This window comes from Pempheris klunzingeri, chromosome 15 (assembly GCF_042242105.1).
Source record: "Pempheris klunzingeri isolate RE-2024b chromosome 15, fPemKlu1.hap1, whole genome shotgun sequence".
Classification (NCBI taxonomy): domain Eukaryota; kingdom Metazoa; phylum Chordata; class Actinopteri; order Acropomatiformes; family Pempheridae; genus Pempheris; species Pempheris klunzingeri.
In genome coordinates this window covers 12,855,186-12,873,708 of record NC_092026.1, presented here as the reverse complement: position 1 = coordinate 12,873,708, position 18,523 = coordinate 12,855,186, and the positions used below count along the sequence as shown (strand labels likewise).

Genomic DNA, 18,523 nt, shown 5'->3' with positions numbered 1-18,523 from the left:
CAATTTATTGGGTTTATGACACAGTGCTTCATAAAATTGATTTGAAAAAGTTGGAAAATGCAGTGTAAAAATGCATGTGGAGTGTGTGCGTTAATCTTGAGTGACTGACAAGAGGAGAGAGAATTTAATTCAATGAATAAAACAGCGATCAAGAGGCAATTGGCAGCTAGCATTGTGTCTGATCAGGATGGTGAGGAGGATGAAATCTCTGACATGGGAAAAACCTTTCTCCTCTCTCAGAGGAACACATTTAAATGTCATTGTTTCATCCACACACACACACACACACACTCCAAAATATTATGATTAAGATAAAATCAGGAAGACTGGTTTGAACCTGAACAGATGGAGTCCATACACATATCTCACTCATTCACGGTTCTCTGTTATTTGTGCACAGATTTGAACACCGAATCCCCAGAAGAGCTATCAATGATCCAATCTGCATCTCCTGACACTCACGTGTTGTTGGACTTTTAGGAAACCGATGCAATTACACAAATGTGATTTGAGCTCGGGCACAGTGAGGTTTACGGCGGAGCATGCGGGATCCTTGATGTGCGGCACGCCAGACCTCACACATCCTTACTGTATTGTGCGCAGTAAAGGGCTTGGCCCGGCTTCACCCAGGGTCTGTTTTGGACCCGAGAGACAACCTTCGTGTGTTCCGTTCTCTGATTGGATTATGAAGGTGTCACTCAAGTCGGCGCCGAGTTATTTGCATAAGGAGGAGACTATAAATAAGTAATGGTTCAGGGAACGGCTTTCCAGGCGAACTCCGCTGATGCTGTCGGGACAAGAGGAGCACTGAGCTGTAGTCTGAAAAGATACAAGCAAGATGTCCATTAGAGGTCCACATTCTTCTTACAGGAAGATGTTCGGCGGGGACCGGGTCTCGGTCCGGAGCACCTACTCCAGCCGCCAGTACTCCAACCCGGTGCGCTCCTCCCGGGTGTCCTTCGGCGTGTCCTCTGCACCCACCATCTACGCAGCGAAGACCCAGAGGCTCCGGAGCAGCGCGGCCATGCCCCGGCTGGCCTCCGAGAGCTTGGACTTCTCCCTGTCCGACGCCATAAACAGCGAGTTCATCACGAACCGCACCAACGAGAAAGCGCAGATGCAGTCGCTCAACGACCGCTTCGCCAGCTACATCGAGAAGGTCCGCTTCTTGGAGCAGCAGAACAAGATCCTGCTGGCGGAGCTGGAGCAGCTGCGGGGCAAAGGCACGTCCCGGGTGGGAGATCTGTACGAGGACGAGATGCGGGAGCTGAGGCGCCAGGTGGACCAGCTCACCAACGAGAAGGCCCGAGTGGAAGTTCACCGGGATAACCTGGCAGATGACATCGACAGGCTGAGAGAGAAGTAGGAGGCGTGGCACTGATCTGTTCCTTACTTATGATTAAGAAACTCCATCCAGATTTTGTTGTGTTGTGTGGGCTTAAAAACAGATTAGTTATCGTGGTATCAGTGTGTACATGCACTCCTATCATTCATGAACTTGTTATATGTACTTAAGCCGAGGCTAGAATTCAGTTTCTTGTCATACATGCGTGAAAAGGCACTGCGTAGAGCCTGAACTTTAAGTGCTGCAGCAGCTTTGTGCCTGACAGAAGTTTATCTTCCACCGAAATGTTGGAAAGATGTGTAGGCAGGTGAATACACACAGAGCTAGGGATGCAGGGGGAAAAAAAGGGATCGTGACTGTTTTTGAGATGGAAAAGTCCAATCGGTTGTCAAAATGAAATGCCTGCTTTTGTGTCTGTCTTTGCAGGCTGCATGATGAGATGTCCCAGCGGGAGGAAGCTGAGAGCAACATGCAGAGCTACAGACAGGTACAGTATGATTCACGTGATGAAATAAAGTGTCTTCATGCTGTTCTTGCAAAGAGAAGAAGACGCTGATGGCCCCCGAGCCCTCCACTGGCCCACCTCCGATGCTATTCCTGGTTAAGTGTTTAAAAGCTTAATTTGATGACAAGTGATGTCAAAGAGATTATATAAAGCTTAATTATCTCTATGAGTCTCACTTCTAGCAGTTATGCGGTGTGACTGTTCATTTTCTGTCCTACGTGGTCTCTTAATTATCACTCATGAGCTACAGAGACAGGAATGCACTGTTCTGATGGCACAACAGCAGATTCTAGACACGATCCGAAATAGCTGCAGAGCAGAACTGACCCCGCTCTGGTACAAAAGGCCAAGTTGTGGCTGTTGAGTTAAATCAGGCCTGCAATGAGAGGAGATCTTTTTAAGTCTGACTGGTCACACTGAATGAGCTGGACACCAGCGCAACAACAGTGTGGACCCAATGTGGTTATCAGAGCGAGAAGACAAGCCACCATGTGACCGGGCTGTCTCGTTCTCGGAGGGCATCAGCACATAACAATCTCATTTGTTATGGGCTTGTCAGAGATTGTTCCCTATGGCGGGGTTTAAAGGTGAATAATGAAGTGATGATGAGCAGTGCAAATAGTTTGAAATGGATGTCATGGTACCGAAAAAGAAAAAAACAAAACAAGAATTAAGTGTATTTGCATAGCTACAGACGTATGTATAGATATATATTTGAGTAAACGTACATTCTCCAGTGATTATGTGTTTTTTAGCGCATGCAGTAAGTTATCAATACAGTGCATGATCATGACCTTGTCCATATGAATGGCAGAAAGGAAGTCCCCGTGGCCTGTCAGGGTGGCACTCAGACAACAATGCAGGGCCTACAGCCGGCTCTTGCTCAGTCAGGCAGACAGTCACTCTTCCACCCTTGGGCCTGTTTGGGAAACCCTGCTGAATAGCGCACTTTGTTTGTGGCATTAGAGCAGGGGCAAAGCTGCTTCATTTGCTGATACCTCAGTTGCCGGCCTGCCAACGCCCTGACAAAGCACAGCGGTGTGGTGCCACAGCGAGTGTGTGCTCACACTCAGATAGAGTGGAATTAAGTAGAATATAGTGGGATGCTTTGAATACAATGAAATGCTTTACATTCTAGTGTTATAAGGAAAAATGTTTAATGTTTAATTTAGTAAAGTCATAAAATGGTTAAGATGCAATAATTACTGTATCTTTAACCACACAGTAAGAGAGCTTTCACTGGAATAACTACATTTCTACCAAAAAAGCCAGTAGAGATTTTCAGGTTATGAATGCAGTTATGTAACAACAAATGGGATTAAGGAGCCTCTGAATCCTGCTTTGTGGTTCTAGGTGTTCTACTGTGCCTCCTTTCACTAAATCAAATGCCTTTTATATAGGGATGGAAACAGTCTCACTTCATTTTGTTCAGCCTTTTCTTCCCAGATGGAAGGCCAGGCAGGCATGCAACTGTAGAGTTTGATTTGCTGGTTTTATTGGACAGTAAGTGGCCTCAGGCTTTATTTGAGGAGCTCTATCCTGCCAAGTGGTGGGAGAAGTATTCAGATCCTTTGCTTTAGTAAAAGAAAAGAAATACCTTTGTCTAAAAATACTCATCTACAAGTTAAAGTCATGGATGCAAAATCTTATTGAGGTAGAATTAGAAAAAATATACTAATAGTATAAAAACGTAACTTATTTATTTTGCTGAAACAGTCATTTTAGAGTGCTATTGATATGTTGTATTAGTGGTTATTGATAGTTAACGTTATAATTTGTCAACATGTAGCCAATTTTAGGAGCTCATCATACGTTTTGCTTGTGAAAACATAAATAACTTTATAACATCAACACTCTTGTAAAAAGTACAATATTCCCCCCTGAAATATAGTGGATTCGAAGTATAATGTAAATAATAATACTCAAGTAAAGTTAATGTCAGTTAAAACGGTACTTAAGTGCATTTCTTAAGTAAATGTACTTATTTTCCACCACTGCCAGTCAGCATGTGATGTAGTCAAGACTGTGCTACATGTGAAATTGTAGCACAGCACAGAATTGTGAGAAAACACCCAATAGTGATCAGCAATGACACTTGTCACGCGCCTGCTGTTGACTTTTATTGGATGCATGTGTTTGCGACCTTGCCTCACTGCACAATAGGGCATTTTGTGTATGTGGGTGTCGTGTGGGTGTGCTTATACAGCATGTGAAAGTCAGCAAACATGTAATGCTTAATTCATGTCACCTTCACAAGTCACCTTATTAAGAGTCAATGTCACAACACAGGATGTGGACAATGCTGCCCTCGCCAGACTGGACCTGGAGCGCAAGGTAGAGTCACTCCAGGATGAAATCAACTTCCTCAAGAGGCTGCATGATGAGGTAAACTTCCATTTTCCTTTTTTTTCTTGCGCCTAGTGTTGACTTGGTCTCCTGCGCATGTAGTGCCTACCAAGCTAATGGCACCCTAGTAAATAGTGTGCTAAACAATTCGAGGTATTTCTTAATCTGCCCAAAGTACCAAATCAGAAGGTTTTAATTCACCAGAGCACCTTTAATACAGCCAAGAAAGTCATAGAAAAGTATATGCAAGAGAACATTTGAATAAATTGTCAATGTATGCATAATACTATCCTCATGGTATGTCATTGGAGTAAGGAAAATATGCGTTTGTACATGCCAGTTCTGTTGACTGTTTTGCAGGAAATGATGGAACTGCAGACCCAGATGCAGCAGCAGCAGCATGTACAGGTGGACATGGAGATGGCCAAGCCTGACCTGACGGCTGCTCTGAGGGACGTCCGTCTGCAGTATGAGAATCTGGCCTCCAAAAACATGCACGAGTCTGAGGAATGGTACAAATCCAAGGTAAAGGTTTTCCATGAAGTTGGAGATAGTATTACTGGTTTAATTTAGATTATGTTCAAGAAATTGAAAAGAAACATAGTAAACACCTTGAATATAATCCCACAGTCATTTCAGACCATTTACCGTATTTAAAATCTGTATTTTTATGTTAACATTTGATCACATTTGATCACGTGAAAGTGATCACTTGCACTCCTGAACTCACCCGACATTCCAGTTCCCTTTAACTGTATGGAACATTTTTAGTGACTTTTTCCTTTGGCTTTCTGATTTTGGTTCAGTTTGATGTGAATCTGTGTTTGTGTGTGTGTGTGTGTGTGTATCACCATGCCAAAACGTGGTCCTGGAGACACCTATAGTAGCAGGAACTACCACAGAGACAGCTCTACATCAACTCGACTGCATCACAACCGCATAAGATGCAGTCACAAAACTATACAGCTGTCTCGCTGAGATCACAAAGTTAGCAACTAACTAAGGAGACAGATATTTCCTCCAGCACTTGGTGGAGACCAACAGCAGTGATGAAAGGAGAGTAAATATTGGACTTGAATTCATCAAGTGGCAACAAACCCAACTCAAAATGAGTTTTGTCATATCAGCTAAAAACGTTAATGCGTCAGTGTTGTTTACAGCAAGTTTCCACTGCCCCCATGTGGCCAAAAAAAACAGCTAGTGGTATTATTTTTTCTTGAAAAGGCATTAAATCAGCTAAAAATAAATCAGCCAAAAATACTGAAAGGCAGTGCAGTACAGCAGAGTCCTTCTTTGTGTGTAGCCTTTGAACACTGTGCTTCAACCACCGAACTGCAGTGTAACGTCTGCAGGTCCTTTCTGGCCACATCTTTCATAATTCAGATGCTTCACGCTGTCTACCATATTCACTCTCCCTTAGTCTCTGACTCATCATTTATTAAGCACTTGATTTCTCACTTCTACCTCCCTCTCTCTATTTTCGTCACCGTGATTGCCAGTTTGCTGACCTCACCGATGCTGCAGCCAGGAACAATGAAGCTTTGAGAGTGGCCAAACAAGAGGCCAATGACTATAGACGTCAAGTTCAGGCACTTACTTGTGAGGTGGATGCCCTTAAAGGAACTGTGAGTATACAACTTTAGGCTTACACTTTAGTATAACAAAATAATGGCGTTTTCAATCCATATATAGCTAAAAAAATCAAACAAATGGAGCACAAAAAGTTCAGAAAATAAACTGCATACATTTAAATTATGACACAGCAAAGTGATTAACACGCAGGAAGAGTTTATTTTTACATCTCATAGAGTAGAAAAAATGACTTTTGTGTTTTATTTTCACATTTTCACTGCCTAAGTGTCATTTTGTTCCCTCTTGGCTGCTGTCCCAGAATGAGTCCTTGGAGCGCCAGATGAGAGAGATTGAGGAGAACTTCTCCCTGGAGACGGGCGGTTACCAGGACACCGTCAGAAACCTGGAGGATGAAATTCACAACATGAAGGACGAGATGGCCCGTCACCTCCGGGAGTACCAGGACCTCCTAAATGTCAAGATGGCTCTGGATATTGAGATTGCCACCTACAGGAAGCTGCTGGAGGGAGAGGAGAGCAGGTGATTGATGAAGGCTGTTTATCCTGAAAAAGACGCAAAATGTCACAGTGCCCAGCTGACAAATACGCAGACAAACGCTGATGACATGCAGCAAAGACACATATATTGATTTGCTGACTGTACTTTTTTCTGTTTTCAGAATCTCCACCCCACTGCCAAACTTCTCATCTCTAAACCTGAGAGGTAGAGTCGCTTTCTGCATGTTGATTTCACGACAGGAACATTAGTGTCAATTTATATATTGCCACTTAATAACGCAATACGCTATTTGTCTGTGTTAGAAACAATGATGGAATCCAAACCTCATGTTGAAACCACAACAACCAAGAAGGTCCTCATCAAGACCATTGAGACCAGGGATGGTCAGGTAGAACCCACTTCAAGTGATTTTCAATCACTGAAGCAATTTTCTGATGGTCATTTGAGTTCAGACTAACAGCTCACCATCTTTTCTCTGCCCTCTACGTCTCTGTCCAGGTGATCAACGAGTCGACCCAGAACCACGATGACATGGACTAATAGCGTCTTTGTCTTTGCTAAACAATCAACAAAAGCAATATGAAGAAACACAAATCACTGGGGCTACGAGCAAGCAGACAAACCAACAACACACGAAAAAGCAAACAGCTTCTAAAAGTGCCTTTATATGTGATGATCCAGTAAGCCTGTTAGTTGACACAGACTGTATTTTGCTTCCTGCTCTGCTGAGAGTATTATCTTTTGTCACATTTTGTTTAGACGCAATAATGAAATCAGCACAACACAGAAATCCTTATTGAGGTCTACAAAAATCTTTCTTTGTAACAAGAGTAGTATTTTTGATCAGTACAGCATGCACACTCCAGGAAATCTGTATGCTAAAGATGTCACAATTGCCTGTACGCAGCAATAAACCACTGAGACTCAGTACTGTGCACCAGGTGTAATACTTTGTGATACATTACGGTAAGTAAGTAGCATGAGGTAAAACAATTCCTCATTTTGAATAAAGGGGAAATGGTCATCAATATTTAAGAAATGCATGAAACTGGAAAAACATTCATGTTTATGAGTCTTAATATCTTTAGCTACAAGTTACTTTGGAAGATTTAAATGAATGATACAAAATATAAATCAACAAATAAATCATGGTTACCATAGGTTAAGCTCCCCAGCACTAGATAACAAAATTACAATTAGCCCCACCTTAACCAGCAGCAAAATTAAAGCCATGAACAAATGAATGCATTATTAATTATTTTCCAGTGATATAATGTATATGATTCTCAAACAGGCCATTCTGCACGAGTACTTTTACTTTTGTTACATTGACTATATTTTGATGCAAATACCTTTGTGCTCTTAGAGTTTGGATGCAGGATCTTTACTTGTAACAGGTTATTTCTTTACATTATAGTGTTGCTACTTTTACTCAAGTATAACATCTGAATACTGATCCCATTCCTGCTAAAAAAAAAACTGATCCGCAAATGAAACACAAGCAGCTGTATTTGACTGCCATCTGTGGGTGATTATTATGAACTACCTCCAGAGGTGGGTCATTTATAAGCAGGCTGCATTTTGGCAGAAGTAGCCAGAAGCCTCAATAAATCACATTTTAATCAGGCAGTGTGTTTGACCTGGGCCAAATCTCGCGATAGTTGACCTCAGGTGGTTAAAACCGCGATTTTGACAAAGGGAATCTACCGGTATTTTGGATGTTTAGACATAAAACTATGGCTATTTAAGTAGGTGCGGTTGGATTTCCTCTAATTTTAATAATCCGGGACACTTGCCTGTTAATTAATGTCGCTTGTTTTCGCCGGTGTGCCCCGAGAGATCTGTGTGTTTGTCGACGGAGCAACTTTCTCCATGTGACGCGTCTGTCGGAGGAGACACAAGTCGACGAGATGCCGACATGATCCGTTTAAACCTCGTCCTTCACTTCTTTTATCCGCATTTTGGTATCTTGGCGTCAGTTTTATAAATAATGAAGTTACCAGCTAATGGTTTTACGGAGGTAGGTGTTTTTCACCTCCACAACTACAATGGAGTTTCAACAGGTTTCGAGTGAAATTGAACTCACGCTGAGCGGTTCCGACTGAAGCTTTTCACCGGTGTGTTTCGGGTGATGGGCTCGGTGACTTCGGCTCTAACGAGGACGAGGAACGCGTTGGTGAAAGTGGGTTCAGAGCCGGAGAGCCATGACCCGGAGAGGAGCCAGTCCGCCCCGGAGTCCGACCGGGCCAAGAAGAAGAGTGCGCGGTTCAACGTGTCCATCCAGACCGGACGGCAGAGCTCCCGCCAGTCTCTGTCCGAGGTGCTGAGCAGACAGGAGTCCGAGACGGGAGGAAGACTACCCCCGAAGAAAAAGAGCTGTGAAGGTCAACACAGCGGTGAGCTGGACACTTTCTGTTCATGTAGGGGTGCAGGAGCAAGAGAAGTTAGCCACCTGTTGGAGTATTATGTATTATTATTATTATGTTAGTGTTATTTCCTGCAAAAACAAACATATACATCAGTTTATAGGGATGAACATGGGAAGTAATACACATAAAGTACATTTACTCTTTGAACTTCAATGGAATATTTCATTCATTCATGTAGTTCACTACATCTCAGGCTACACTTACTTGATATATTTATTAAAATTTTGCATATAAAACACACAATCGGTTAGGAAAAGACGATGCACTTTAATACTTTAAACCACCCGACAGTATATGGAGTAGGTAAAAGCTCCACTTCCAGCACCTGTAACAGAAAAAGTGAAGTACCACGTTTATCTTTATCTATTATGATATATGATGCATAATGAGTACCTTTGACACCATAAGTATATTATGTTTCTGTAGAGGTGCAGGAGGAATAGGGCTCTTTCTACTTTCTCTATTTGTCACATGGAAGTAGTAGTAGAAGTAGAAGGAAAGTAACGCACTTAAAGTAGATTAACTGTACTTAATTTTTATGTAACCTTATTTTTACTTGATTTTTATATTACCATTCTACATTTAAAACACGTGATCAGTTAATAAAAGATTATGCACTATTATACTTTAAACTACCTAACAGTATATGTAGTAGTTTAAAGTTCTACTTCAGCAACTACCACTGAAAAAGTTAAGTACTACTTACTTATATCGATCAATTATAACTTATAATGAGTGCCTTTGACACTATAAGTACATCATGTTTCTAATACTTGTGATAACGTACTTTTTCTCAAGTATAAATTTGATTGCAAGGCATTCTTACGATGGAGTGTTTTATAGTGTTGTGATGCTACTTTTACTTAAGTAAATGATTTGAACACTTGTTCCACCACTAATAGTAAGTAGAGCCTTTTTACAGTAGACATTGCGGGAAAAAAGTACAGGCAGAACTAATATTATAAATGATGGTTCAGTTCCAATAAGTGTCCCAGTGAACCAGTGCGTACAATAGCAGGGCCCTTCTGAATGGGACACAGCTGTTTTTAATGTTACTGAATACACCTGTGCTTTTCCTGCTGCGACATGTCATTACATGCCGTTGTGTTACTTCATGGTGCACATCTCTGTGGCTCAGCTCGTGGATTTATCTGTAGATGAGAGCAACTGGTCACTTCAGAGGATTACTGTGAATGTGCTACTGGAAAAAAGGTATTCAGTGAATGAATGCTGAGCGCTTTGAAGGCTGGCCTCAGTGCAACATATCTCCACTACCAAAGCATCTCTTTGATGTTTGAGGTGCCCCCTGACTGAAACAAACCAAATTACAGTCCTGTTAATTTAAATTCACATGTGAAACTGCAGTTCTGCAGATGTGCGCTATGTACATGGAACAAAGTTTTTCCAGCAGTTGACAGTTCAGTGAATGTGGGTTCAGTAAATGAGTGAAGCACAGTTCAAAACTGAGGCGCAGCTAAAGTAAAAAATCCCTTTAACTCAAGTGTTCTGAAAAGTTTGCAAATTGCTTCATTTGCTATGTTTTCAATAGAAAATGCTTGAATTTGAATGAAAAATTGTTAATTTTCAACATAATCTTGGCATTCATGTAATCCAAAAGTCTTTTAATAGTTATAATGAAAAGATCTCATTGTCATCCCCTGGTGTCTAACACCACATAGTGACAATACAAAATAATTTTTGTGGTTGCATTTATAGCAATAAATTAGATGTGATGATAAAGGCTTGGAAAGGCTGGAAGTTTTTAGATTAGGTACTTTGAAAGTGCTTGAAAAGTGCTGGTATTGTAGTTTTAAAAAAATGCACAAACACTGCAAATCATGTTTTGTTATAAATGCAACTTTCAGCTTCAACTTCAATTGAATGTTCTTTCAACAGTTTTGTCTTTGTTGTTACTCAGTGTTTCCTTCAGTTCCTCCTGTTTATCTTCAACTCTCTCCACTGCTGCCACCTCTAGTTCCAACTCCCTGCGTCCCAGAGGAAAACACTTCTCCCTGGTTGACTCCTAAAATACCACCTGTACTGTGGCGTTTCCATGACCGTATGACAGTGTAGACTCCCGCTGAGTTTCCTCCCTGGTCTCCGGTGATGTTCATGTGTGTTGAGGAGTCTCCTCCCTGACTCTCAGTTGACTCTACACTCATCTGCTTCCTCCTGAGGAACAAAACACAGACACCCACCTCCCGATGAGCTCATCTAGTTGGGTCCCTTCAGTGTTAGATGCTCCCATTGGTGTACAGATCACAACCGCTGCTTAGTTCTGAAGTTACAGGGAACAGTTTGACAAAGGGCTACAACTATTGCTTTCTAGAGTAAGTTAGGTTTTTTGGTTTATGAAATATCAGAAAATGGTGAAAAATGTCGATCATTATATCCCAAAGCCCAAGATGACGTCCTCAGATGTTTCATTTTGTCTGCAACCCAAAGATATTCAATTTATTGAATAGAAACCACAAAATATTCACATTTAAGAAGCTGCAATCATAGATTCTTTTCTAAAAAACTACTCAAGCCAATTAATGGATTCTCTAAGCAGTTGGCAATGAATTTTAATTATTTACAACTAATTTTATTAACTGATTGACTCTAGTTTACTTCGGCTATAACATCTTCAGACCGCGACTCTTATCTGAGCTGCCATACCAAATGAGACCACACAGCCTCACAATTAAGATGGATGGATAATTTTCAGACTGTGTCAAGGCTGTTTCAGGTACCCAGAATACAGGACCTGTGTAGCAGGAACTTCATGGGAAATGTTTTATGTCAGTCATATTGTCAGGTGTGAATATAAATTACTGGAGAGATTCTATAATGACAGTGATGCTTAAGAGCAGCAGTTACCCTGCTGTGGATTACAATACTGATGCAAGAACAAGGTCATATTCATAGTTTCCTGTGGCGTAAAAGGGCCTTGAGTCGCTCTCATACTGTATGTTAGTCATACTTTAATAAGTCATATTAGTTATGTTCTAATAACTAGCACATTTGGATGAGAAACAGCAGAGTTGAGACAGTAGTGTAACACATGTTTGAGCAGAAAGATTGTTTTAGGCCATCATGGATGGTCTGGTATCATGGAAGACTTCATGTATAAACCACATCAGGTACTGAAGAAAGGCGTGACCCCCTCATTAATGTTCATAATAGGTGATTGGCGTTTTAGGAAAGCAGATTAATGTATGCTACTACTACTGCAACTGTGTTTACTACTATACAATACTATGCATGCCTCATTAATAAATTAAGAGGCATCAGCTGTTGTATGGGCTGAAAATCTATTTTGTAATTGGACACTAAAGTCGATCTGATGGGGCTGTAAAAAGATAATTCAGTATCCAGCCAAAACAAATCAATGAAAGATTAATGCCTTCAAATTTTGAAGACACAACATCCAGTTGAAAAAAAGTTCGATCAATGGCTGTAACCTGGAGACTAAACATGTGTAAAATTCTCTAAATCTGAATGTTCTTTAGACACAAGGGTCGTGTTTGGTGTGTATGTATGAATCAGTTGAATATTGCACATCAAACTGTTAAAAATTAATGTGCAAACGTCAGTGTTTCACAGTTTGTTCTGACGTGTGACATTCTGTCAACTAAGAAAATCTGTAAGAAAATGAATGAAAACTGTTTCATGTTAATACAGTGCATAACTTCATTAGAGCCCAGCCCAGTAAAACAGCTCGGAATAATCCATTACAAGCCCAGTGACATGTTATTCAGCTGTTGCACATGTCATTAGTAATTGATATCAATTTAAAATGACATTGGATCCAGCAAATATCCCCCACATGGCAAATATGTGTTCCATATCTTCCTTCATCTTCACAGCTTAAGCTTTCATCTCTGCCTCACAGTGGGAAGAGGACCTATAGAGCAAGGAAAAGATGCAGGAGAAGGAAGAGAGGAGGCATAAATTAGGAATCAGAGAAAAACTGTAGATTTTTTTTGCAACCCTATGTCGTGTGGTTTATGCTCACATGCATGTATGTCTACAGTGTGCAGCACAGTGAAGAGTAAGTGAGGAGGACGTGGGCGTGTGTTTCAACTTTGCTCCATCAACATGGGTGGCTCGAATTCACATCTGCTGGCATAAATCTACTCTCTGTTGACATTAGTGATATTCGCTCATGCTCATAATATTTTCCCTAATCTTAAAGATACCCTGTGGAGTTTCTGACCACTATTAACCCCATTTATGGTTTCGCATTACTCCATTGATCTACAGGAAGTGGTAATGCACCAATGTACCATTAAAGGGAGGAAAGAAGAAGACAGCAAGCTAATAATTATGGATATTAACAATACAGGTCCCAAACTTTTGAGAAAATTCAACTTTGCAGATGTTTTTTTTAGAATGAAAATGCATTCAATGCATTTGTGAGACCTCAAGGACACCACAATGCATTTTTGACTTAAGGTGTTCTTAAGGTATCTGGTTTAAAAAAAAAAACTCCACTGGGCACCTTTAACTGAGTTCCTTTGTGGCCAAGACTTGGTTGTCATGCGCAGTTATTGTAGGAATAACCAATTGAGGTGCAAAGTGAGGTGGTTTTACTGGTTCACTAAGCAGCTTTTTTTCAACTAGGTTTGAACATGTCTGTAAAATATTGTAGCGAGCATCGGGGTCACAGACGGCGGAAGTGGCTGAACTCTTAGGCAATAATAACCAGTATTGCTTCAGAAAACCATTTATTATTGAACACACATAACAGAACAAATCAGAGCATGTTATTGAACCCAATGCCCATCTAACTTATGGGTCTCCCCAAAACACATTAACCCTACCCATCAGTCCTTGCGGCGTGGCCCTGCCGACGCCACAATGTGTTGTCAGTGATCATGCTGCAGTGTTGTGTGATGGGAAAGTGCATTGCATATCTGTTTTTTGCTGTTGCAGAATAGCTGCATATGACAAGGACAAGGCTGAGAATGTATATCATTAAGGATATTACCGTCTTTTTATCTGCTTTTTAACTATGGGGGAAAAAAAAAACATTTGTAACCGACCACATGAGATTAGAGTTACGTGCTGTTTTTACAATCGACACCAATGACAAGTGTTAAGCTCTTGGTGTGTGAGCTGTGTGGTCTCTGACCGGTGTAATAATTTGCACAGTCTGCCGTGAGATGTGTGACATTTTGATAAGAGAGCAGAATCGGTGTAGTTTTCTGACTGTGTCTAAATAACACAGATTAGTTGCTTTGGTCTGTTAGGAGGAGGATGTCTGGTGTGTGTAAGATGTGTGGTTCTAATCAAAGGGTTTACATTTGTTTGCCCTGCTGACCTCACACTCACCCAGCTAGTTTTTCCTCTTTGATCTGGAACCATGCTGGTGAAAAACCCATTAGCTAAACTTGTGCGCTTTACAGCTCAAGACATTTTTTTTCCCCCCGTTGTCTTCAGGGTCTTGGTGCAGCAGATTTCAGATGACAGCTCATGTAGCTCTCTGTTTTGTCAGCTCATTTCCCTCAGGTTTCCAACACAGGCTAACATTACCCTTAAAGGTGCCTCTAATGAGTATTTAGCAGGGGAAAAGACAAGCTCCCTGGCACCCAGTGTGTCTTAATTACATGACTGTGTCACTGTGGCGACAGTGGTGTGGGGACTGACAAAGTGTGTGTCGTTCCACAGTCAAGGGGAGACCTCTAATGAGCTTGTTTTTCTGTCTGACTGCATAGTTGTTGTCTTGAATTTGTGCTATTGGGACAGATTACATAATCAAAAAGCTCCAAAACCTTTGTTATGTTTGGATGAATTACACAATAAGATGAGAGTAAAACAGTTTACCAGCATCCAGAAGATGAGGAAAGTGTAAGCCGGTTTGTTGTAGTGATTTTATATATTTTATCTATCTGAGAGCCAACATATAATTGAAACATATTGATTTATTGGATGGGACATTTACTCTTAACAAATAAAAAAAGGGCCCTGTTTAAGCATTGGGATTCATTTGGTGCAAGAGACTATTTCTAATCCCCCAAGTTAGTCCTCACATCCCCCTTTATCTTCACGACTAATTTATGTCCGTTGGTGAGGGTCTATGCTGGTGTTTGATGACCAGATCAAAGGTTGAGAGATACTCAATGGACATTCAGCAAAAGCAAGCAGGTGTTGTGTTTTTGTGCAATCCACTGTAGCACCGGTTTGTTAAAAAACAAACAACAACTGAAGTTTATTTCTAAAGCAGTTTTTTTAAAAAAAAAAAAAAAGAAGCTATGAAAAATTCACATGGAAGTACCTTTTGCAAAACACCCCATCAAAACTGCATGAGTTCTGTCTGTTTCGCCTTATTCCAACCAGCACTGTCTGCACAGATGTAGGTGAGGAAAACAGACGCTGAAAATAGCACAGTGAAATAACTATAGTATACACACTATAAAAACTACACTAATGTAATGAGTGCTATTCCCCATATTAACCCCTTGTCATCCTCAGCGTAATGTATGCAATGTATGTCTGAAAGGTCTTGCCGTTGCCTAGTGACAGTGACGTCGCCCTAGTACTGACCCTTGAAGCAAATGGATCTCGACAAGGACTCAACAGATGTATGGGTAAAGGATACACTTCTCAGAGCAGCTGTCATATTAGATGCACCTTTTGTAATGTGCTTTGGAATGAAAACCAACAGATTATACAGCATATTGTGTATTTTGCTCAACAACTGTGAACTGAAATGCTCGGCACACACACACACACACACACACACACACACACACACACACACACACACACACACACACACACACACATCTGTATCAGTGTTGCATCAGCAGCCACACTTTTCTCATTACATAGGCTCAAGGGGAGGTTGTGGTACAAAGATTTATTAAAAACTATAAGACCTTAATTAAACAACACATTCAGAACATATAGTTGAAAGAATGCATCAATTTAAAAAATATAAAATAACCTGTAATAAAAATCGTCATATCAATATATGTGGCTACTTGGGCAGCCCACCAGACCAGATCATTTTACAATATTTAAATAGTTATTTGTTGGTCATTAGTGCCAACTAAACAGAACATTTCCCCTGTAAAACTAGATACCTACTGGTCTACTCTGTAAGGCTGTAATGTTCATAATAGTGCTTTGTTGGAGTAAAAAAAATCACTTAGTTACAATTTTGCTTTTCATATGACTACAAATGTAAAGCTTGTCCTGAAGATTGTTTGATAAAAAGGCAATGGGGTCATTAGAATAAGTAGGAACATGAATGTCCTGAGGGTGGCGCCAGAGGAAAGCTGGGGAAGGGTTTATCCTGTGGGAAGCATGAATGTGCTCAGTAAGTTTCACTGAAATCTATTCATTAATATTTCTTGTGCAATGGTGGAAATGTCGACCTAATCACAGCATTAAGGAAAGGCCAGAGAGTCACCAAGTACATTAGGATTAGTTCTTTTGGGACTACGAATATCTTAAACTTTGTGAAACTTTTTAAAACTGTGTGTGCAAAATTGACCGTTTGGCCCACAGGTGATGCTACGTAAAACTCCCATTCAGTATCCAAAAACAGAAAGTGTTCATCCTTTGGGGGGGTTTCCAATCTTTTTGTTGGCACTTTGTCTAACAGTTTGTGATATTTCTTGTGTACAGGATCAAACCTTGGCCTCAGGGTGGCACTTGATGAGAGCTCATGGGTTACACTAAACATTAGAACTCACACACTGCTGTCCATTAGTGTAAGAATCTTAGTTTTCAAGATACCTCTGAGCAAAGTGTTATATCAGAGGAATCTTGAGGATCTTGATTATTGCCGTAAAAAAGATCTCTCCAAGGTGTCATCTACTAGGAATCATCTTCTGGGTGTCAGAAATACCCATATCAAATTGCTGTTGAAGTTGCTGTCTTGCTGTTGAAGTATGAGTCTGAGTGAAAAACACCCCCACCATCCTTACATTAGTACGAATTGATGCTTTTAACAGAATTTTCAGTGAAAAGCCTGCATTGCCTCAGTTTATAGGGTAATACATAACGTTGTAGAACATCATGTAGCCATCTAAAGCATCGTGAAAATAAAAGCAGAAGCACAATCCTTCATTTAAGTGTATTATGTAATCTCCTTTCTAGCTTCTGTAACCCCAAATGCATTAAACAGGAAGCTTTGAACATACTGCAGCAAACTTTGACCATGATATAGACACTTGAACACCTACTCTCATGGAAATCTTTCCCTTTAGCAACTTTAATTAAAGTCCCAGGTAATAACATGTGTTCTTTCTGACTCACTATTCAAGGATGAATTCAATATTGGAGACAGGACTTGAACTAGCAGTAATATGATAATATAATTAATCATATTGACACAACTGTGACCTGCAACAGGCTATTCATATTTAAATGTAGCAAAGAAGGGCTTAAAAAGCACATTTATAACCCGTTTGAGCCTTTCAAACAAATGGTTACCTTGGAGTCTGCTGACAAAAGGAAAGAATAACAAAGTTAAAGCAATATTCCCTCACATGCCCTCATTAACATAAAAGCTACCCTGGAACAGGCAGGCACTTGATGTTGCATAGAGAGAGTGTGGCAAAATTAGGATCCTCACAAATTGCTACATAGAGTATGAATTGGATGCTTGGGAGAGCAGGGTGACAGGAGAGGGAGAGGATAAAGAGCCCTTACTGTAGCTCGCAAAACAAAATGAGATGGAGTGTAATTATCTAACAAGTGCATAATGTGTCCGCTGGAACTGCACTGAGTGACTCAAACTGGCTCCGCTATAATTGGATAGATCTCCAGATTGTGATCGATTTGCTTTTTCCTCAGACACCTTAACTTATACATCGCTTCAAAATCATGCATTCTTACTATCCATAATACTAGACTGTATGTCCCTATTTGATTACATCCTTATTTGACGGATCATGGATTGCTCAAGGACATTTAATAACAGCTGAACAGTCTCCGTTTGTGTTTCTACACTCATTTCAACGTTTGATCACTCACCAGTGTATGCTTATTGTGCGCAGCTTTGAATTGGGTGTAACGACTGAGATTTGTAGCCATACGGACATCATGTAGCATTTATTAACTGTTTATTAAAATGAAGACATGTTAATGCTTCGAAATCCCCTTTCTTTTATGTCACATTATGTCACCGCTTATCTTATATTACATGCTACTGAAGTAAATTACATTTAAAGAATCTGATGCTACAAAATCATAGTAGGAAAAATTGCCCTGCATTTATATAATATAATTAAATCAAATTTGTATGTTCACACTTTCAGGAGGTAGTAGACCAAATTTGATTTTGAATGAAATAAATAACTAAAATTATTCATTGTATAGTAAATTATTTACAAACTGAGACCCATTCAACAAAACAGATGACTGCATTTGATGAAAAAAAAAAAATGAATACATAAATAAAACACAATCTCTTGGTCAAAACACATGAAATTGAGACATAGCTTGTTTTCGCACTGGCTTGTGTGCATCAATTAGTATCTGTAGAGAAACTAAGTTATGGAAGATTTCTGATTTTTCCATTTACATGAATGAATGTGATATTTACCCATAAAGATAATGACATTAAGAATACGTGTGTGTGCTATTATAGGCTCGTCTATTGAATTTCTGATAAGCTGTGAGAACAAACCAGAAGCCCTCATAAAGAACACTCACAGACACTAATCAGGGAGGAAAATGAAACACGAAAAAATTCCATAGCTAAATGTCAGATGGTGCTAAGGAGGGGAGCTTTTTATCCCTTGTTGATCTGGTGTGTGCAGGTGTGCGTGTGTCTATATGTACAGATGAGGAGATGTGTATTGGGTA

General features: G+C 40.3%; 1 protein-coding gene across 1 annotated transcript; it reads left to right on the top strand.

Annotated features, from left to right (window-relative positions):
* The first annotated feature begins 782 nt into the window (after window positions 1-782).
* On the top strand, window positions 783-7,214 carry LOC139214449 (vimentin-like). Its single transcript, XM_070845308.1, has 9 exons — window positions 783-1,362; window positions 1,772-1,832; window positions 4,140-4,235; window positions 4,557-4,721; window positions 5,696-5,821; window positions 6,088-6,308; window positions 6,448-6,491; window positions 6,590-6,675; window positions 6,786-7,214. Exons 1-9 carry the CDS (start codon window positions 839-841, stop codon window positions 6,825-6,827), a joined length of 1,365 nt encoding a protein of 454 aa, XP_070701409.1. The 5' UTR covers window positions 783-838; the 3' UTR covers window positions 6,828-7,214.
* The last annotated feature ends 11,309 nt before the right edge of the window (window positions 7,215-18,523 follow it).